At 42.8% G+C, this 23,363-nt stretch overlaps 1 protein-coding gene and 1 long non-coding RNA gene across 2 annotated transcripts in view; both read right to left on the bottom strand.

Annotated features, from left to right (window-relative positions):
• Positions 1-2,354, bottom strand: part of LOC311373400 — a 2,898-nt gene extending 544 nt beyond the window's left edge. Inside the window, exons 1-2 of the long non-coding RNA XR_014642269.1 lie at positions 2,113-2,354; positions 1,721-1,794 (exon numbers count right to left, since the gene is read on the bottom strand). This is a non-coding gene — a long non-coding RNA (uncharacterized lncRNA). The remainder of the gene's footprint in view (positions 1-1,720; positions 1,795-2,112) is intronic.
• A 3,157-nt stretch (positions 2,355-5,511) lies between these two features.
• LOC311373399 (uncharacterized protein) overlaps positions 5,512-23,363 on the bottom strand; it is a 36,574-nt gene continuing 18,722 nt past the window's right edge. Inside the window, exons 15-29 of the mRNA XM_084490189.1 lie at positions 20,779-20,952; positions 18,381-18,554; positions 18,158-18,204; positions 16,905-17,450; positions 15,806-15,838; positions 15,632-15,688; positions 13,848-13,897; positions 13,679-13,731; positions 13,187-13,413; positions 12,475-12,716; positions 11,984-12,118; positions 11,744-11,879; positions 11,610-11,662; positions 10,323-10,383; positions 5,512-7,694 (exon numbers count right to left, since the gene is read on the bottom strand). Of these exons, the coding sequence (XP_084346315.1) occupies positions 7,426-7,694; positions 10,323-10,383; positions 11,610-11,662; positions 11,744-11,879; positions 11,984-12,118; positions 12,475-12,716; positions 13,187-13,413; positions 13,679-13,731; positions 13,848-13,897; positions 15,632-15,688; positions 15,806-15,838; positions 16,905-17,450; positions 18,158-18,204; positions 18,381-18,554; positions 20,779-20,952 (2,257 nt within the window). The 3' untranslated portion in view covers positions 5,512-7,425. The remainder of the gene's footprint in view (positions 7,695-10,322; positions 10,384-11,609; positions 11,663-11,743; positions 11,880-11,983; positions 12,119-12,474; positions 12,717-13,186; positions 13,414-13,678; positions 13,732-13,847; positions 13,898-15,631; positions 15,689-15,805; positions 15,839-16,904; positions 17,451-18,157; positions 18,205-18,380; positions 18,555-20,778; positions 20,953-23,363) is intronic.

Raw genomic sequence — 23,363 nt, 5'->3', positions numbered from 1 at the left:
CAACCTGGTCCATCTACAGCCACTGTCCACCCCCCCGGTCCAACAACAGCCGGTGACACCCCGCACCATCAGAAGGTGGTCAGATGGAGAGAGCCCCGAGAGGCTGGATGGGCTGACCAACCCGCATGGTGAGGACGTAGAGGCCTCCCCTGTCAAGACTGTCCTGTTACCCTAACAACAAGCCCTGGGTAACGCAGGAAGTCACTGCTGCCCTCAACAGGAAGAAGGCTGCCTTCAGAAGCAGGGAGGCCATGAAGGCAGCACAGCAGGAGGTGACACGCCGTGTGAGGGAGGCTGAGGACAGCCACAGGAGAAAGGTGGAGGTCTGGGAAGGTGTGAGGAGCATCACAGGTCAGACCAGAGCCACAGGGGGGATAACGGAGAGGGCCAACCAGCTGAATGACTTTGTCAACAGGTTGAACCAGCCCTTGTCCCCCCCCACCCCCGCCCTCACTGCAGCCATCTCTCCTCCTTCCCACCTCCCCCCTGACCCCACAACACCCCCCCATCTCCTCCCCCCCTCCCCCTCCTCCTCCTCCACCTCAACACAATCCCCGCCTCTTCAGAAAGGAGGCACATAAAAATACGTTGCTACATGCTAAAAGTTTCCATCCACCTTCACTAACTAAGAACATCCCATTCGGACAATTCCAGAGGTTACGTAGGATCTGCCACAACGATCAAGAGTTTGACACTAAAAGTAAAGAGATGTACAATCGTTTCAGAGAACGAGATTACTCCTCCAAAGTTCTGGACACAGCTCTGGTGAGGGCCAGCTGTGTTGAACTAATTCTCTGCTCCATACAAAGACATTAACTGCTACAAAGGACAGGGTTTCTTCTTTATCAAATGCGGTCAAAATGTGTGAAATAGTAGTGAAGGCAAAAGGGTTTAGTCAAGTCACACAACACACAGTCACTACTAACCATTTCATCAATGGTAAGACTACATATGTTACACACACACACACACACACACACACACACACACACACACACACACACACACACACACACACACACACAGTCACTACTAACCATTTCATCAATGGTAAGACTACATATGTTATACACACACACACACACACACACACACATACATGGGGAGGAGGTACGGGGAGGAGGTAAATCTAAGGTAGGTAGACCTAAATCTAAATCCTATATCTAAATCTACATCCTAAATATAAATCTACATTTTATATCTAAATATAAATCTTATATGTAAATCTAAATCTAACCCTAAATCTAAATTGAAATCCTGAATCTAATCCTAAATCCATACAACAGATGTACTAATTCTCCTCCATATACTAATTAGCTCTGACTCCTGTCTGTCTGTCTGTCTGTCTGTCTGTCTGTCTGTCTGTCTGTCTGTCTGTCTGCCTGCCTGTCTGTCTGTCTGTCTGTCTGTCTGTCTGTCTGTCTGTCTGTCTGTCTGTCTGTAGGTCAGACCTGCAGAGCCGATTTAAGATTTATATTTATAGTTAAAGATTTATGTACGATTTAGCTTCAGATGAAACACTTGGATTCAGGATTTAGATTGATGGAGGAGAGAGACAGACCATCAGGTCCTTTGAGGAACATTTTCTGACAGTGTTTCCATCTCAACCACTGCACTGCAGCTGTGTCCTTCCACTCAGCTGATCTTATTGTCCCATAAGCACAGTGAGGATCTCAGCTCATCTCCAGCGCTGTTATATAACAGTAGGAGCTGGACTCACGTGTCCTCCCCTGCAGTCAGGTCCACGAAGACGGGACTCTGACCCGCTGTCCTCAACAGCTGGTTGAAGTGTGTCTGACCGAGGTGACACACACACACACACACACACACACACACACACACACGCACACGCACACGCACACGCACACACAAATTACCATACAATACACACATGAACTTATCTACATTTTTTTTTTTTTAACCAAGCTGCTTGCATAGGCTAATATAATATATGTATGTATATTGAATTTAGAATTACTACTCATTGTCAGTGAAGTCTATTTTAATGCAACCCATTCTGACTTAACTCCAAACCTAATAAAAATAAATTGAACTATAGGTTGTACTATATATTAGTGTAACTTATACGCGGTATTACAAAGTGGATTTTACCGCTACGAGGAAAGCCAGTCGACCAGACGTCCCACAGCCGCTCAGTACAACAAGGCTGTCTGGCGCTCCCTGGTGGCGGAATCACAATGACACAGCTCTACCGTTTATTCTCCAACAGAGACGGACGGACGGACAGGCGGTCGGACAGAGGGAGACATTTGTCAGGCCTCAACAGACCTTGAGGATGTCTGCCGCCTTCACTGCGACCGCCAGCAAGGTTTTCATCACACTGTCGCTGAGAAGTTTCTGTTTTGAAGGAATACAAAATAAACAATTATGAGCAGTTAAGTCACCATTGTGAAGTCCGCTGGTTTCTCAGCAGGTCTGGGGTTGACATTTAACACATTCTTTAGTGTGAGATGAGACGTATGTTTGCTTTGAGGAGAAAAACTAATAAAATAAAACATTCAGGGCCTCTACGATAGATAATGTGGTACAACATGTTGTGTTCTTGTAACCACAGACGTACCAGCTTGTATTGTACGATTTCAACTACATTCCCTCATACTATGATCACTTGTTTAATGATGATAAAGATTTATATATCTGTCCATGTTAACAAATACACAATAACAAAAACACCTAACGCCGTTATTTTAAACGGCGTTATTCCAAACACTGCTCAGATGAAGCGCTGGGAAGGATTTAAGCACACGGTTTCCACACCGCGGGCGCGGTTATCCACCGCAATAATAATTTTATTTGAAATGAAAACAGTAATTGTTATTGACAACATTTTTATCGCGGTTTACCGTTACACCGGTAACCGTAACATCATACTGTTGTATACTGCTGTTCTGCCATGTGATGGCTCAGTATGTGTGTTTCTATACATTAAACACAATGTTCAACATTTCATCTGTGGTGTTTCTTTGGTAAAATACAGTACACAGAAAAGCCTATGGATGGAACAAGGTTGAGGTACAAAAATTTGATATTTTAAACATCACATCAAATTTCTGTACCTTGAACTTGTTCCACCCATTTGCTGTTCTACAAAGTTTCACTGGTATTAGTAGATGGTTAACAAACTATTAACAACTGATCTGTAAAGTGTGAGTTAATATATTAGTTAAGTATTAGTTATTAGCTTATGTATGTTATTGGGACGTTATTCTAAAGTTATAACTATTCCTCATTTACTAACTAGTTAATAAATGAGGAATAGTTGCAACTTTAGAATAACGTCCCAATAACATATATAAACTATTAACTGATACGTAACAAGTCATTAGTAAGTAATTTACTAATAACTTGTTCATGATCTATTACTAATTTATAAGGTATAGTTATAAATCATTAACATACAGTTAACAAGTAATTTATAACTCATTAACTAACAGTTTATTAATGATCTATTAACTATCTACAAAGCATCATTATAAATCCTTAACAAACACTGTTAACAAACACTTAACAAGTCATTAATAACTCATTAATTAACAGTTTACTTATGATCTATTAACTAGTTATAACGGATAGTTATTATGAAGTGTTACCCTCTTCCTTTCATGGTTCATCATCATCAACTTTTAGGAAGCCCCATAAAAAGGAGAGGGAGAGGAGGGGGAGACGGGGGGGAGGAGGGAGATGGGGGGAGGGGGAGACGGGGGGGAGGGGGAGACGGGGGGAGAGAAAGATGAGAGAGAAAGAGAGCGAGAGGGAGAAAAAGAGAGAGACAGGGAGAGTAAAAGAGTGAGAGCGAGAGACTATAACTGCCAGAGACACTGACGCAACAGCAGTGTGTGTGTGTATGTGTGTGTGTGTGTGTGTGTATGTGTGTGTGTGTGTGTGTGTGTGTGTGTGTGTGTGTGTGTGTGTGTAGGGGTGCAGCAGGTGCTGCAGCACCCCCTGGTGGCGGAGCTAAAAAAAGGTATCTTCTAAATATCTGTGGTTCTTTTCCAGCTCGCCCTCTCCCCCTCCCCCCCGTCTCCCAGCTGGAGGAGGGTCCTCAGACACACTGACACACCTCCACACCTTCAGGACCTCCTTCACCCAGGAGGACCTCCTCCCTGGGTTTGGGGTATGGGGGGGGTGGTTCCTCACTGTCTGTGTCGGTTGTAGGAAAAAAAAAGGGGGGACGGGCGCACGCACACACACACACACAATAGCTCCGCCATTCTCTTAAGAGACACACACACACAATAGCTCCGCCATTCTCTTAAGAGACACACACACACGCACACACACACACACACACACACACACAATAGCTCCGCCATTCTCTTAAGAGACACACACACACGCACACACACACACACACACACACACACAATAGCTCCGCCATTCTCTTAAGAGACACACACACACACGCACACACACACAATAGCTCCGCCATTCTCTTAAGAGACACACACACACACGCACACACACACACACACACACACAATAGCTCCGCCATTCTCTTAAGAGACACACACACACACGCACACACACACACACACACACACACAATAGCTCCGCCATTCTCTTAAGAGACACACACACACACACACACACACACAGTACACACACACACAGTTTCCCCCCCCCCCCACACACACACTTTGTCTTTATTAAAGACACTTTGTCTTTATTAAAATCAGTAAAGTGTACAAACATTGTAACATGTTATTCAGTATTCAGAAGAATGTACTTCAATGAATACACACTATGGATTATTATGTTATCAAAATGGATCCTTTAAACATTTCTACATGACTCTAACTGTTGGTGTGATAGCATTGAAGGTTAGTTAAGGTGTTGAGGAGAAAACAGACATTGAACAGTATAGTATATGTAATGTAATCATTCATAATGGGTTAGGTTTCTATAATAGACAGGGTTATTCTCTTAATTTCTCTTTAAAGGTTTATCTTGTTGGATTTGATTCTTCTTCGTACACCCTTTACAGGTGGGTATTCACACACAAACAAACGTGCAAAAAAAAGTGCATCACTAATGGTCTATTCTGCTGCAACACGTCCAACACAGCAGTCCAATACAAACAGGCTACATAACTGTAGGCCTATAATAGTGATGGCTAAATACATGCCATATAACATACAGTTAGATAAATAATTACAATGATGTGTGTAGGTAGTTACATGAATCAGGCTTTAGGCCTTCATTAGTATGTAATTAGTATGTAAACCAATTGATTTGATACATGGTCTATTTTGAACACAAGCGAGAAGCGCACCATAGCACCATCTGCTGGTTAGATGATGTCACTGCAATTGGCTGACCTGAAAAACATGGACTGGAGTTTTAAAACACCTTGAAGGTCTTTTCATGTCACTCTCACATAAGTGATTCTCTCACATATAGAGTAGGCCTAGACTACATAACACAACTCAGAATTTAATATGTCATCCATCAAAGATTGATAAAGAAAACATGCTATTTAATATGATAAAATGTTTTTGAAAACAGCTTTATTAGCACACATTAGCACAGAGATTCTTTCAGGATTGAGTGGGCGTGGCAGTAATACAGTTGGAGCAGTTTGATTGACTGCTACAGGAACCAACCGGGTCCATCCTCCTGGCCTTCATCGTTCTGTATTGTCCCTGATGGTATTCTAAAATACAATTAATTAAAAACAAACACCATTTGCCACAGGTGTCGCTCACTAATCACCGGTCTGCTACTTGTATGTTGGCCTGCATGAGTAGAGTAGAGGATCTTTATAATCCCTGCTGGGGCAATTCAATTTACAGTAAACAGTTAACAAAACATAAAAAAACAATTAAGATTGGGTCCTGAAACACATACAGCTATAAGGAACATGAAAACACAATAAGATTAGGTCCTTAAACACATACAGCTATAAGGAACATGAAAACACAATAAGATTAGGTCCTTAAACACATACAGTTATAAGGAACATGAAAACACAATAAGATTAGGTCCTTAAACACATACAGTTATAAGGAACAATAAAACACAATAAGATTAGGTATTCGTCAGGTTCCCGGACCAGCAAATAAAAGTAAAGAACTGTATAGGGTGAATAAAACATTTTCAAAAGTGAAAAAAATACTAAAAAATACTTAGGAAAGGGGCCTTGATGCATCCTTTAACCCACCTTTAGCATAGGTTACTCCTGACCAACCTTTACGACAGGAAAGGAGATACTTATATCCCATAATCCTTGACATATTATGGGCGAATATTTAAAGCAGCAGGCCACCGACGAAGTTCACTGACTCTACGCGAAGACGCATGAGAGACACAGTAAAGCAGAAGAAGAGAAGAGAAGAACACCTGGCTAACTTCAAGAATGTGAAGTTAGCCAAGTCCGATCTAAGTGATTCTCACTGTTGGCGACAACCTGGATCAAAAGAGCACTAGTCCCATCTTCGGAAAATTGTAATTTCACGCTAGAGACTTACGTCAGCAATACTCGCCATTGCACAATGACGTTGGTTAAGAAAGTGGAGTCAAATTCATTTTAAACAGCGCTGTCTTTCCCTATGTTCGAAAGGAAGCACCTTTTCATCTCGCCTTGACCCGATGACGTTTTCCACAGAGGTTAAGGAAAGGAGGCATAAAGGTTAGGAGATTTGACTTTCTGAATTGGGCCCTGGTCCTCTTCATCAACCACGGTGGAGTCTTCAACTGCCTCTTCATCGCGTCAGCGTCATCACATTCCTTCAATGACATCATGCATTGAGTCATCTATATAGTATCTATTTCTGCAGCTTGCATTCGTAAATCAAATAGGCAAAAAAAACTGACGGACAACTTAACCATTTCTTATGCTTCAATACAAGGAATCTTCCTACTTCCAGTCTACTTAATTAATACGCTACTGTCTAGAGAATTCAGGCTCTCTACTCACTATAAGGAACACATGCTTCCACCATTCTAAAAGAACCTGAGCTCACATTTCTACCTGCAGGATCTTAGAGCCATGAGTGAAACCATAAATTATGTTACACATGAATCCACCGAAGTGTCAATGTTGACCCAAACTATGTCACCCATTACTAGCTGCCTCTTGGGGAAACTGTAAAATAAAAAGACCTGAATACAGATTGTGCTGGTTAGTGGATTATTTAAAATGTCAAGATAAGAATTATGTCAGCTTGTTTTACAAACTCTGTGATCACAACCATACCAAAATGACTTTAAAATATGTAAAAGTTGTCTGGGTAAAGGAGGTATCAGGGGAAAACATTGTGTACGTATGTACTAGCACAGGCAGGAGGTCCTATTCTAACATGTGTTCAAAAAAAATGTCACATATTGTCAAATCAAAGTTGGCAGTGACAATTTCTTTAAAATAGTAGTAGTAGCTCATAGTTATAACCCAGCCACACCCTAACCCTAACCAGTAGGAGAAGAGATCAGACCCAGGGTTGAGCATAAGTATTTGTCCCTAACCTTCATACTATCAATCATAATCTGACTTGCTTCCGCTCCTTTCCCGGTCACTGTGTCGATCAGACAACGTGCCTGGTCCGCTTTGATCACATTGATCACAGAGTTCTTTTCCTCGGAACTGAGCACTTTATGTTGAAAAAGGTCATCCAGGATACATTTGATAACTGGCTCTGAAACTCTCTCCACAAAGTCAGAACGGATCCTTGAAAGCTCTGGAAGAGAAATCATAAAGCAATATAAAATGACGGTGTGCAAACATGATAGTTGATTAATTAAACTCTTCTTTATTGGGGTAAATATAAAACCATTCACCATCGCACCAGCTTGGCCATTCATAACCAGTGTTGGGAACGTTACTTTAAAAAAGTAATTAGTTATAGTTACTCACTACTTGTTCCAAAAAGTAACAGAGTTAGTTACTGAATTACTAATAAAAGTAACTAGTTACCAGGGTTAAGTAATTATTTGCGTTACTGTAAAAAAAAAAAAGAGTAGCTTTATAGATGCCTGTGTCGTTGTGAGATGCTTCATTAGATTCGTCGACAAAGTCTTTGCTCCTGGACATAATGTTCACTTTACATGCAGGTTCTTAGTAACACACCGCATTTAACGTTCAGTAACGATAATGGCGTTGTAACGATGGAAACAGTAATTAGTTAGATTACCCCGTTACTGAAAAAATAACGGCGTTACCTAACGCCGTTCTTTTAAACGGCGTTATTCCAAACACTGCTCATAACATAAAAAAAACATTGACAAAATTGATGATCGATCATTTAAATCTTGTCTCCAGTTCAGATAAATAATTAAAAAAAACATGCATATCATAGGCCAGGCATTTTCAAAAGTGAATTGTTGGTCCTTTGCACATTGTTAAGATAACCACACCTTACCTTCCATAGTTTATAGTAACGTGGATTTGTGCCGATTCCATATACTTTACTTTTTTCCTCACACACATCCTTAAGGCTACTTGCTGATTTTTTATTGGTTCGAATATTTTCATTGACATTACGAATTTCTCAATTTAGTGTCGAGAATAATACTATTTTCTATCACTTTAATGTGTAGAAGAGTTTTTACCCAAACGCGATACAGAGACCTACAAAGGGGTTTTGAGGCCTGCACGGGTCTGCAGGGTTTTGCAAACCCACACCCGCCCGTTCCCGCAATACTTAAAACCGCATATGACCCGTGTTCCGACAGTAGCGCAAATTACATTTCGCACCCGACCAGACCCGCTATAAATTGATACCGATGCATGACCCGCAACCAAAGGAAAATTGGACACAAAAGATGTAACGCCGGGGAATTACACTATCTGGTGTTTGGCGTGGTGCTTTAGATTGCTGTGCAGAAAAAGCACATCATCCACTGTGGACGGTTTTAGTCGACTCCTCCTGAATAACATCCAGCACCGGAGACGTCTCGCTCGCAATCGCAAAACCCGGGACCGACCCGCGCTGTTCAGGCGTCCGACCCGACCCCCACCCGCGTCCGACACAGTACGTTACAGTACGGGTCACCCGTCGGGTACCCGTGGGTACCGGAACCCGTGCAGGACTGTTCTGAGGTACCCTTTCATGGCTTGCTGGTATGTTTACATTTTTCAGCCTACAATTTTTTTAATTGCAGGCTGTAAGTGAACAGTAAACCAATATAATCAAAGTCAATATCGAAAAATTTGGTGACGTCTTTACGTTATAATTCGAGATGCTCCGATCAGCATTTTTGGGCCCTATCACCGATTTCCGATCACCAAAATCATGATCTGCTGATTGCCGATCACAGAATGGCAGGGTAATGGGAATCTATTATATATATATGGAAGATTCCATATCTTTTATATATAATCTGGATAGCAGGCAAGCACCAGTTTCTGTTCCAATAGACTCTTTATTTTTTCTCTTTGGATCCCCTGTGACTGAAACACGTCGCTCAATGCGTTCATCAAAGCCTCCGCAGAATGTGACTGTCATATACGGTACTGAAATGTGCCTGCGCGCATACTGCTGTTTTTACTGTACTGAAATGTGCCTGCCACATACTGAGCTATGCAAGTGCTCTGTAAACTAAACTTAACGTTAAACTGCCTCCTTTGCCATCATTACAGTGACCCTTGAAATCCTGGCAGTGTAGCACAATGTTTTAGACGGGAGAACTCATGCTGCCACTGGCAAGTTCTGATTAAAAAAAAAAAAAAAGTTGCGCAGGTAATTTACGTCAAGTGATCGGCTTTTTTGATCAGCGCTTTTGGGGTTCTCCGATCACGCTATTTTTAGCCAATATCGGCCGATCATGATCGGCCCCCGATCGATCGGAGCATCTCTAATCATAATCATTCTTTAAACTTAACAATACAGTAGCTTTAATTTATATTAATTATTTGGCATGATCAAACACAAGTCTCTAGCCATTTTGGTGTCTGAAGCATAGATGCAAACATAGTTATTAATCCTTTAGTAAGGATACACAATGATTTATAAATAAACACATCTGAAGCATCGATGATAGATAACGGTTGTACTGTTCAACTACATTAAAAAGGTCAGGAATCTTGGTTTGAATTATTTTTATGGGAATTTCTTATTCTAGTTTTATGTGTGGTGTAGACAACTTGAATAAATAAAAATGGTTGCAGTCTAAAATATAGTCGAATTGATTCCCTAACATCCAATTATGGACAAATGGACAAGCCATTCCAAATGTACAGGGTGGATTACGTGTTTTCATAATTGATGAACTGTGAATATTTGATAGAATTACAGCAAAAATGGGTCTGCATTAGTTCATATTGGCAATAGACACATTACTGCAGTTGTAACATACAATTAACTCACCTTCATCAGGCTGTGTTGCATTGGAGGTAGCTGGAGAGCTGCATGTTGCTTGACCTGCAGGCTGTGTTCACACATACAGTTTATCCATACTTTTACACCACTGCATTAAGTCCAGTCATTCTACTGCATATAATGTAGCCCTGTACAAATGAACATTATATCATTTGACTAAGAACTACATTTAATTAGTAACAAGGTGTAACTGTAACGTTTAACAATAATAACTAGAAAATGCATTTCCTGCAGGAAATGCGGTGAATGCAAAGTGAGGTTGAAATATGAAATATGTATATGCCGCGCACAGTGGAAGTGAGTGTGTGCGTGGTAGTAACTTGGAAAAGTATGTTATTGCCCTTATTCCTTCACATCTAGTTCATCAAGAAAAGCTCACAAAATAATGAAGCTTGTACCGTTGGACTCTGTGGAGTCTCAGCTTTCATATGACATATAGTTTGTGTAGATAGCATGACATGAAAAATATCGATTAGCAATAAGCTTCTACCGGAAGTACACCAGATATGTAGCAAGCACCTAGCCTCTAGCCATATAAACGGGAGTCTTCACACACAAACACCCGATACTTAATCATATTTCCAATCAATGAATAATTTTAGCGCCAATGTAACAAGAAATACCTTAACCGTTTAAACTCTACATTGTGTTTCTAGGTTAAATATTGACATTAGGCTCCGCAACGTCTGAAATGGTTAGCTTTTGTGATAGCGAGGTGGCTAAAAGTTGGATATTTAAGATATTTAAGGTTTTAAACGTTGGATGTTTAAAAAACTATAGTTAGAAAACTAGTCGCTCATAATTCCAAGCAAATATGAACATTTTACAATTGGAATGGAGTCTCTAGCTAAAAAAACTTGGAGGAGTAGGGTGCTTAAGGGAATAAAGTAGAATAAGCCTAAGAAGAAAAATCGTTGAGTGCTGCATGCAGCACTCACCGAATAATGACAATATAGTAGTGTATTATAAACTAGAATGTGTTTCGTCCTAACAAACTGCGAGAGTGTGCTTGCTAAAATGCCGCAGATGGTAAACCGCCCAATCTGGCAACACTGCCTGCACGTCCTCCACGATCTAACCTCAGCGTAAATCAACGAGACCAACTGAAAACGAAGCCCATATTGAATATCGGCAGATATCGAAATTCTGTTTCGATATTATTGAAGATACAAGTGTGTAGATTTGTTAAATGGTTTGAACAAAGGTAAACGGTTGAAAATTGATTTAGTTACGATATATTAAGTAGTTGAAGTGTCAGAAGTGTCAATGACTTACATCAGAAGTATTCTTTTCCCATAGACCTGGTTTCTCCTCGCTGGGCCAATCATCTAGAATTTGCCAGATAAAGGATCATCAGAGTCTTAAGATGCAAACCACAAAAAACATTTCAATTGTATCCAATTTGTTACCTTCTCTGATTGTAACATTCAAAAAAGGTTGGTCACAGACTTCGTCCTTGAGAAACAATTTGAAAGGAGGAAGATTCCCAAAGCGTGCTACAAATAAGCCTTTCAGCGCCAACACAGCAGTGGTGAATTCTAGATTCTGTGAACACACACAAGCACATAAATGTTCCTTTTCATTGCAGGATTAAGTTCATGCAAATGAGAATCAAAATAAATGTAAGCTAATGGGGGCAAAATACATACTGGGGGCTCAATTTCTCCTTCTGGCTCACTTTCGAGGCAGTAAAACTTCTCTTCCAGCCTACAGGTGAAATGTTTGTATGTTTCTGTAGTCTTGATGCTATTCCTCCTGGACCTGAGCACCTGTTCTTCAATAGCCTGCACACACAGCAACAGGATGTGCAGGAACAAATGGTCAGAGATGGAGAGAGAGGAAGAGTGAGAGGGAGGTATTAATATGTGAGATGTTAGTTATTTTCAAGATAGCAGATCACAGATAGCCTAGTGCACTCTAGCCTGTTATAGGCTAGCCCACTCCAATCTATCAGTCTATCCAAGTTCAGCATAGCCTAGTACAGCCCAGCCTAGTTTATCCCAGCCCTGTCCAGCACAACTTAGCTCATCTTAGCCTAGCCCAGTTTAGTGTAGTCTGTCCGTCTATCCATGAATCTGTTTATCAACACACAGGGACTGTCATTCCATTCCAGAGTCGTTGATACATTTTGCTTCATCACCTGGACATCAGACGGGGTGTTCAAGGCCAAAAACACCAAATATTTTTTGAGGCCTGGCTCCTTGTAAACCATCACCAATCCGTGGTGCGGCGGATGCTGACTGCTCGGACTGATGGCACCCACTGGAGAAAGCGAGGACACGCGCCATTTTACATGGCTCGCCGTGAAGTCCACCGTCGACTCAATGTCGGCATGGCTGCCCTTCACGTGCAGAACACTGAAGCTCAGCTCATGCTCAGGTTCTGTTGAAACGTTAACATAACAACATTATTCTGGCTGGCGGAGGAATGATAAGTCAGATTGTAAAGTAAAGTAAAACATGACATTACTAGTTCACGTTCGTGCAACAATTATGTAATTGCTTGAATTGGCTTGCTCATTTTTAAAGAGCCAGAATGGATCTTAAAAATCGTAAAATGTTCCATGGTAATAATTCAAACATTTGACAAATGGCATTGCTTTGCATATTTTGTCCATTTAAAATAATACAAATATGAATATATTTCAAGTTCAATCAAAAAACAATTCTTCATTCAAATGTCCAAATATGGAGAATCAAAAGTTATCGTGGGAGTGAGTCGGCCCAATTTGAAACCAAAACTGTGATGAAAAAATGTTTGATCAACAAAACACTGCCAAAGCATCCATGCACACAGATATTCTCAGAGTATTCAGCCTATGAATCCCCCCCACTGTCAGAGTGTGTTCTTACCAGCAAGGCACAGAGAGTGGGGGAAATGGATAAACTGGAGCACAGATGGATCTTTGTTGACCACACCCACATCATAAATCGATCCAGCAGGCCTCCAGGAGTCCTTGAGGAACTCAGAGAATTGGGACCAGGACAGGACCGAGTAGCGGACCAGAGCCTGCTCCGACACTTCAAACACCAGACCTGTAGCCGAACACTCATAGGTCCCCTGGCCTTCCAGCTGAACCCTAACACACACACACACACACACACACACACACATACACATACACATACACATACACACACACATACACATACACATACACATACACATACACACACATACACACACACATACACATACACACACACACACACACACATACACACACACACACACACACACACACACACACACACACACACACACCACAACAGAATCTGTTTATGATTGGGACCATATTATTCTGATAACCCCATGGGACTGATTTCAGGACGAATGTCACTCACTCGAAGCTCCACTTAGAAATCTTTCTTGGGGTAACCTTCTTATACTCAGGACTCTGTAAAAAAGCAGAAGCAAACAACAACAACAACAAAGAGCGATACTTTTCTTTACTTTAAGTTCATTTATGTAATGTACATTTATTGTAAAGGTATATATTTTGTTGAAATTCACCTGCTGAGCTGCTTTACATTTTTCACAATGTGACTGGAAGTGCATCTCCTCTGTCAGGATAAATAATTACTGTCAGTAACAAAACCAACAGCATGTCCAGTGTAAGAGTAATGTGTAGGGCTGCAACAAATTGATAAAAACAATAAAAATCGATTACTAAAAGCGTTGGCAACGAATTCAGTCATCGATTCGTCGCGCGATTATTAAAACGTCACTCGTAGGCGCGGAACTGTTTACAGAAGCCAACGCCTACAGGTCCATGCTTCATGCGTGCCCACAGCGAGCCTTCCGCGCGCTATAGTGTGAGCGACCGCAGCTCATGAAAACACCACAACATGAAACACGGCGGAGGCGGAGAAAACGGTTCGCCCGAAATTGTCCAAAGTGCGGGAGCAATTTACAATGCATAAAGCTAAAAAGTGTGGTAGTTGCAATCTTTGCAAAAGTGAAATGGCATGGCGTGGCACGGAAGCACCACGGTGATGTCATCCGTGATGAGGAAGGGGGCTCGACAGCAGGGTTAAGTCAATACAAGATCTCACATTTATTCCGTTTTCAAGTAAGGACATGGAACATGCAAAAGTATACTAGTCCGTATCCGTAATCCGTAATCCGACTCTGTAACTACGGAGACCCCTCGAGCATTTGCAGTTCTCCGGATGTCGGATACGCAATGCAATTCACCGCCCGATCGATCTTATATGCTGACTACTAACCATGTAAATAGTGTTGAAAATAAACTTCCAAAGCTTTCAAAGCAAATCTTATTTCATGTTTTATTAGTCCTTAATGTGGAAAGTAAACAATGTACAAGTAAATAAGGGGCAAAGTCAAACCGGGAAATGTGATTCCGGAAATTATTTTGTTAGAGGACCAATCACAGCCCTTGCCTAGCCTCTGTTGCGTCGACGGATAGTTAAAAAATATTGGATGCGCACATAGAGCTACGCAGAGGGTCTCTGACAGGGTCTCCGTAGCTACGTACAGCACTTTACAGAGGACTATAAATCGACCTAGTATCTCCTGTTTCTCGTTTGGTGTTTTCATTTATTCATTATCCAGCTTTACAAGCATGAAAAGTTTATTAAACTAACGTAAGCGTTAGCTGGTTAATTGTGTGTGTGTGTTACTTTATTTACTTTAAGCTTTTAAACGACTGAAAACCAAATTTTGTGCACTTTATAAAAGAAAGGAGCCTTTTCATTTTGGTAGATATATACATAAATGTATATCATACAGTTATGTTTTAATATTTTTTTATCATTTAATATTACTTTTAATAGCTCAGGGACGTTGGAGCAATAACCTGTTGTTTTTACACTTCAGTCTGCACTGTGAATTTGAAGTAATGTTCCGTTTTTGAATATAGATTATTACAATATTACAAATGTTTCTTTTTTTAATCAGATTCATTGATTAATCAAAAAAATATTAAACAGATTAATCGATTATTAAAATAATTGTTAGTTGCAGCCCTAGTAATGTGTACATTAAGCCCTCCAATAACAGCTGGCCTCGTGATACACTGGCAGGCAGCATTCCTGGTTCAGTGAACCTGGATATATTTTTTAACAACCAGTGAAATACTTCTGTTGTCAGATCACCTCGTCATTGAGACTCAAAGCTCAATGGAAAAGTGCACTACTCATCAATAACCTCTATTTTATCTTCATCAATACCAGCACTGGCATCTGACAAAACAAGAAGAGAGAGCCAGAAGGAGGTGTAGAGAAGCCTGGAGGTATTTAGCATGAGAGAAGAACCAGAAGAACCACGACTCTTACCATCATCATCCTGGTCCATCAAGGACATGCTTGCTGTGTCTTTGGTGAGACTCGTCCCTGTGAAAGAGTGATCAATCAAGCTCTGTGTCTGTCAAATGTCTGAAAGCACTCAACCAATCATGGGGAGTTTAGTTAAAAGCTGAAGTTATGACTCATTTCAATATGCAAACATACCTGAGCTACTGCTTTCCACTTCTGATGGTGAATCTGCAACGACACACAAACTATTCATGTGGTGGTGGTGGGCTGTGTCTATGTGGTGGTGGTGGTGTCTATGTGGTGGGCTGTGTCTATGTGGTGGTGGGCTGTGTCTATGTGGTGGTGGTGGTGTCTATGTGGTGGTGGGCTGTGTCTATGTGGTGGGCTGTGTCTATGTGGTGGGCTGTGTCTATGTGGTGGGCTGTGTCTATGTGGTGGTGGTGTCTATGTGGTGGTGGTGTCTATGTGGTGGTGGGCTGTGTCTATGTGGTGGGCTGTGTCTATGTGGTGGGCTGTGTCTATGTGGTGGGCTGTGTCTATGTGGTGGTGGGCTGTGTCTATGTGGTGGGCTGTGTCTATGTGGTGGTGGTGTCTATGTGGTGGGCTGTGTCTATGTGGTGGTGGGCTGTGTCTATGTGGTGGGCTGTGTCTATGTGGTGGTGGGCTGTGTCTATGTGGTGGGCTGTTTATGTCTGAAAATTACAAATATATAGTCGCATAAAAAAACATGTGATTTACCATCAATAGGTATTTAATATACATTTCAAATAAAAAATGAGATCTTAATAAAAGCTGCTTAGCTAACCCTATGGGAGATCCTTAAAGTCTCTTCCTTTCATGATTCATCATCATCAACTTTTAGGAAGCCCCATAAAAAGGAGGGGGAGGGGGAGACGGGGGGGAGGAGAAGGGGGAGACGGGGGGGAGGGAGAGACGGGGGGGAGGAGGAGGGGGAGACGGGGGGGAGGAGGGGGAGAGGGAGACGGGGGGGAGGAGGGGGAGAGGGAGACGGGGGGGAGGAGGGGGAGAGGGAGACGAGGGGGAGGGGGAGAGGGAGACGGGGGGGAGGGAAAGATGCGAGAGAAAGAGAGCGAGACTATAACTGCCCTAGAGACACTGACGCAAAAGCAGTGTGTGTGTGTGTGTGTGTGCGCGCGTGCGTGCGTGCGTATGTGTGTGTGTGTGTGTGTGTGTGTGTGTGTGTGTGTGTGTGTGTGTGTGTGTGTGTGTGTGTCCCATGAGAGAGAGAGAGAGAGAGAGAGAGAGAGAGAGAGAGAGAGAGACTATAACTCACACAGAGACGCTGAGGCCCCGTCCCCCCCCCATACCCTAAACCCAGGGAGGAGGTCCTCCTGGGTGAAGGAGGTCCTGAAGGTGTGGATGTGTGTCAGTGTGTCTGAGGACCCTCCTCCACCTGGGGACACTCTGTAGAAGGACAGAGTGCCAGCAGGCCGGTCCAGATACACTCCTACTCTGGTAGAGCCAGGGGGGGGGAGACGTATGTCTGTCCGTCTACCGTTGTACCAGGCAGAGTAACGATCATCAAGACAAACAAGACTCCAGGACTTGTTGTTCCATCCAAGCAGGCTGTCACCACCCCGTCCTCTCCTTGTGATTCCTCTGTATGTCACTGCTATACCAACACCTCCTTTCCTCTCTACCTCCCAGTAACAGCGGCCAGTCAGAGCCTCTCTACACAACACCTGGTCCCAGCGGTCAAATCTCTCTGGGTGATCCGGATACGACTGGTCCTCTCCGACCAGCGTCACCTTTCTGTTGTCCTCAGACAGAGAGAGTCGTCCGTTGGCTGTGTTTGGGTCCAGTGTGAGTTCACAGGCATCTGACGGAGAACAAGACATGATGAGCTACTGAACCCTTCTGCATCTTCATCATCATCCTCATCATCATCATCATCATCATCACTAGTACTGTTCTTCCTGTTTCACGTTCATCTTCTCTACAAAAATGAACATAGAAAGACTAAATCATATCAGATGATAGCTACTATAGTGGACTAGTGTGCTATAGCTTTAGAAATAGTAGTGCATATTGTTTATAAGATGTTTTAAGTTAAACGTAAATGTAAATCCCATGTGTGTGTGAGTGGTTGTCCCAGTCAAAACAATGAAAAATGTATACACTGAATCTACTCCCGCAATATTTACACAACATACACATATTATACATCAAAACGTTCATCATGGTGAGCTGATTAATCCTCCGATATTCGACATTGAAAGGTTCCAATACACATCCATTGTGATCCACCTGTGTAAACAACAGACTGAACCAGCTGAGCTCACATACAGGCTGGAAACTAACTGTTGGTACCATAGACCTGGTTCATACATACAGTACATAGACATGTACACATACGTACACACACCTACACAAACATACTAGACACACATCAACACAGGCAAACATAGCTACACATACGGATACACAAGTCCACATGTGAATGAGCGGACGTCACCTCCTGCTGTGTGGATGGACTTTCCATCCCAATAGTGAGTGTGTGTTGTGATGAATCAAACAGACACTTACACTTCTTTAGAGCTGGTTTCAGCCTCCACACTCCACCGTGCTCCACACTGGGGGGGAAACAAAGTGAGAGCAGCATGTTGAAACGTTCACCTTCATCATCTGCTGTCTCATCACGTTCTACACAACATGAGTTACAGCTGCCTTTTCAAACTACTTCATCTAGCAGCGGCTTGAATCCCTGTAGGAGACTTTGTCCCCGAGTGGAGAGCTGTCCTCTCCATACCTGAGAGTGTCCAGTCTCCAGCGTGGATCCTCCAGTCCAGCAGAGAGCAGCGCAGCTCCAGAGTCTCCTGGGTGATTGTAGCTCAGGTCCAGCTCTCTCAGATGGGAGGGGTTGGAGCTCAGAGCTGAGGCCAGAGAAGCACAGCCTTCCTGTGTGACCAGGCAGCCAGACAACCTGCACACACACACACACACACACACACACACACACACACACACACACACACACACACACACACGTGTGTGTGACCTATTACTTTTCTGGAGGTAAATCTTTTCAACGTCCTCTGATGTGGAACTTAACTGTTTGATCATTAAATCTGTAAAGTTTTAGAGTAGAGTAAAAAAACAACTAAAGGGTAAAGGGGTGCACATTCTTTACCATCTTTCACCTCAAACCTAAAATGCAAACACTAGATTTTAGTGGAACTTCAACGGGGAATAAAGACTAACTAGACAGAAAACCACACTCAACACACAAACAGTAATTGTTTTTCTTCATTTAGGCGATTCATTTTTCAGTGACCCAGGAGGTGCTGGAACATGTTCCGGCGTGTTCCGGCTCAAATGAAGCACTGCCCACTATGCATTCAAAACATTAACTTAAACCTTTTTAAAGTGAGTGAATCTGTTCACATGAATGGACAGAGATGGATGGTAGGCAGTGGCGGTTCTACATTGAATTACACCCCGGGTGAGACCCCCTCCGAGTGCCCCCCCTCTCAATTGCAAGAAATTCGAGGTGTGCCTGACTTGAGCCACTCATTCCATTAGAGTGTTGCTCTGTACCGGGCCGTCCATATGGGCAGGAGGGGCGGCGAACTACTTGCAAAAGCATGCTCCCAAAAAGATAGTTTGTAAATCATTGCTCCAAGTCTATTTTTAATAACGTGATTGTCACATTAACTATCTATAGTCTCTGTAGGCTTTCAGACTATTGTTGGTCTGTTGACATCACGTTTTGGATGATGGTGGACGTGGTGGGCGGCAGTTCTAGCTGAGTTTAACGTCTCATGTTGGGGCAGCTCAGCGACCGCGTTCCTCCGTATGTTGATCACATAACCCTGCAGGCTGCAATAAGGATTTCAATCCGCTAACAGTGGACCCCCGTCCCCCCCTTGTCCGTTACGGAGACCCAGAGGTGAACTGTCCCCCCCCCTCCCCTTTCCCCTTCTCACTAGTGGTGGATTTCATGATTCGTTTGAATTAATTAGTTCACGTCGGTCAGTTCGCCAAGAAGAGTCGTTCGTTCGTTCGCATTTCCGGTAGCGGTGAATCATGATTCTCAGTCACTGAGTCGGTCAGACTCGGCTCCTCCCTCGTTCTCATTCTCAAACGAATCACGATCGTGCAATGGTGCAAACGGTCATCAATCAACACAACATTAACTACGTTCCTTTTAGCTGAGGAGTGCTTCATGTTCGGAATCGGGATGTTGTTGCCCGGCTGACTCTCGTGACTTCTCAGTCCTCGAGTCTTCACCGCTAAACACAGTCAGTGAACGAACGGCGACTCGCGACTCAGCGCGACTCAGCGACTAGTGGGTGGAGCTGGGAGTCGAGCCTCAGAGAACGAACGAGACGAACAGCGACGAACGAGAGCGGCGAATCAGGTTGGTTTGTTCGTTTTAAAGAGTTGTTCGTTCAAACTGATTCGTTCGTGAACGAGCCACCACTACTTCTCATACAGCTTCTCTGACGGCACCTTCTCAGCGAGCAGGGCGCCTGCAGCCGGAGGGGGCGCCAATATGCCAACTCCCCCCACAGTGATATGAGAGATAATAGAAAACGGGTGGCTTAAATCAAGTGATCTGATTGGTTCCCAACTGTTGTATAATGAGCGTATACACACAGCTATGACACCCGTTCAGTTTATAGAGTTCAGTATCACTCCGCGCCTAACTTGAACTGTTGTTTATTTATATATAAAAGCAATAGCATAGTTCACTGAATCCTAAAAATATGTTGATTGATGGAGAGGGTGGAAATGTTGTAAAGCAATAGGCACACGGTGAGTGAACTCGATAGTAGGCTAAATTGCCGGCGAACCGAGCTATGAAGCTCGCTTTTTCAAAATTGAGGGGGTCTATGACTTTCATTTCGCCATACTTACGTAACCGTTTTATAAAAGCAATAGATCACTTCAGTCAGTGAAATGTTCTCATTATACCACAGTTAAGGGGCGTTGTCCGTCCCGACGTGCAGCGGAGGGACGGACAACGCCCCTTAACTGTGGTATAATGAGAACATTTCACAGCCTGTCGTGATCTATTGCTTAAATAGAAAACCGCTTCGCGGCAAGGATGATTTTTTTTTTCTTGTGTACTCGTGCACATGTGTCATCCCACCCTCTGTCCCTCCCCCCCCTCTGTAAGTGTTTGACCGTTGAGTAAAACTGACCTGAGAGTTTCCAGTGTACAGTGTGGACTCCCCAGTCCAGCAGAGAGCAGCTTCACTCCTGAATCCTGCAGATCATTGGTACTCAGGTCCAGCTCTCTCAGACTAGAGGAGTTGGAGCTGAGAACTGAGGCCAGAGCTTCACAGCATGTCTCTGACAGATCACAGCCATCCAGCCTTCACACACAATAAACACAACATGTTAGGAACTGGGATTAAAAATTTTTACATCTTTTACATAAAAGGACGTGTTGAAAACTTTAATTAGAGATGTTTTATTAATTGAAATACATTCAATCCATAAATGTTAATTTAATTATCTGTGTAACTTTTACTTTTAACATAATTAAGTTATTGTCTTCATCTTTATTAGAAAAGTGTTTTTAGTTTAACTAATGTTTAAAACACTGGATATTTAAATGTAGTATATGCTACACGTGAACCTCCTAAGATGGAGCAATTTGATTGGTTCTCTATCTCTGGATATTGGACCATATCCCGAGATTGAGATCTCAAACTCGGGATATTGGGGAGCGCGTAAAGGTCGTCTCGTCACGCTAATAAAAACGAATTAACCGCTCATAAAAACAAATAAATCCTGGCAAAAAGTGTAATCTTGTTTATTTTTGGAGTGTTCACGTGTAGTTTATATAAAACAATGATTCACCTCAGGCTCCGTGAATAGTCCAAATGTATTAGCCCCTGCTATAAACAATCTAGCCCCCGTAGCTCCCCCAATCATAATTCTTCGGCGCCGCTACTGGTTACAACTAATAAGTAAATGTTTAAATATCATTCAGCTGGGCGATCTCTACAGAGAATAAAGTCCTCTCCTCCTTTGTCTCCTCCCTCTCTCACTCGTGACCTCTCACCTTTCCCCCAGATGACCCTGAAGTCTCTGTATCAACGCATCCTATTGGTTAAACCCAAAGCGTCCATATAACCAAACTACTGAACAAGGTTAAACGTTTTAAAATAGTGGGTCACCTTTTATTAATAATGAACGTATATTTATGCATGTAACCTCATCAATAACTATTTATTTATACTTATAGCAACATATTTAAATACAGGTGCATTTAATTATTGATGAACAATTATTATTCATTCTTTAATTATTATTTCATAATAGAGCTTTTGAGTTTGACTTTTCACCCTGGTTACACAATATAACGTTGTGTATATTGAGATGTTATAAGTTAACCTCAAAAGATGTTTTCTATGTTATCATAACTTTTATATTCTACTATTATGTATGTTTTCGTTGTGTGTACTCCCTCCGTCCCTCCCCCTCCCTCCGTCCCTCCCCCTCCCCCCCCTCTGTCCCTCCCTCTCCCCCCTCTGTCCCTCTCCCCCCTCTGTCCCTCTCCCCCTCCTCTGTCCCTCCCCCCCTCTGTCCCTCTCCCCCCTCTGTCCCTCTCCCCCTCCTCTGTCCCTCCCCCCCTCTGTCCCTCTCCCCCCTCTGTCCCTCTCCCCCTCCTCTGTCCCTCCCCCCCTCTGTCCCTCTCCCCCCTCTGTCCCTCCCCCCCTCTGTCCCTCCCCCCCTCTGTCCCTCTCCCCCCTCTGTCCCTCTCCCCCCTCTGTCCCTCTCCCCCCTCCGTCTCTGTCCCTCTCCCCCCTCTGTCCCTCTCCCCCCTCTGTCCCTCCTCTGTCCCTCTCCCCCCTCCGTCCCTCTCCCCCCTCTGTCCCCCCTCTGTCCCTCTCCCCCCTCTGTCCCCCCTCTGTCCCTCTCCCCCCTCTGTCCCTTCACTATCTCGGGATATTGGGGAGCGTGCGTAATGGTATAGGAGAAATTTGTTATGCTGTCAACATCTTGCCCAGTATGCTATATTAATTAAATAAGTGTGGAGAAACACTAAGCAACCAAAGAAATGCTCTGTGTATCTGATATATGTTCTTAGAATGTTGGGACTGCACAGAATGGAACGCTCTGTTTAGATGGGCCTCAAGGAGGTCCATGGGGACGGGCAATATGTCACCATATAAGCAAAGAATGCAGGGAGATGGCACCACATGTTCCCAATAAGGGAAAATGCATGGGATGGGGTAACAACGTATGGATGATAGATGGGCACAATGGAGCATAAGAGCAGGGGCCAGAGAGTGGCTGTTCAGTTCTTTGTCAAACCAACTCAGGATTTTGTCGTTGCTTGTTCTGAAGTGATAATAAAATCTTTAGCAATCAAACCTTCGGCTTCCTCGATCTCTCTTAGTTTTTGTTTAGATGTTGTATTTTATCTACGACAACGGTCATCTCGTCACGCTAATAAAAACTAGTAAACCGCTCATAAAAACAAATACATCCCGGCAAAAAGTGTAATCTTGTTTATTTTTGGAGTGTCCTTGTGTAGTTTATATAAAACTGATTCACCTCAGGCTCTGTGAGTAGTGGGGAATAGCCCCCGAGACCTTCGGCGAATCATTGTTAATTGTTGATTTTATTGATTCATTTTTTGATTCATTTTTTATGATTGTTATGATTGGGGAGTATGTTAAATAAATAAATCATAACTGCTTATATATCTATTATATATCTTATATATCTCAGTATTAATTATTTTGTGTGTAATATAATACGTTATCACTGA

This window comes from Micromesistius poutassou (assembly GCF_964030765.1).
Source record: "Micromesistius poutassou genome assembly, contig: SCAFFOLD_2291, whole genome shotgun sequence".
Lineage (NCBI taxonomy): Eukaryota > Metazoa > Chordata > Actinopteri > Gadiformes > Gadidae > Micromesistius > Micromesistius poutassou.
The sequence above is the reverse complement of the archived record's forward strand: the minus strand, read 5'-3'. Positions and strand labels throughout refer to the sequence as shown.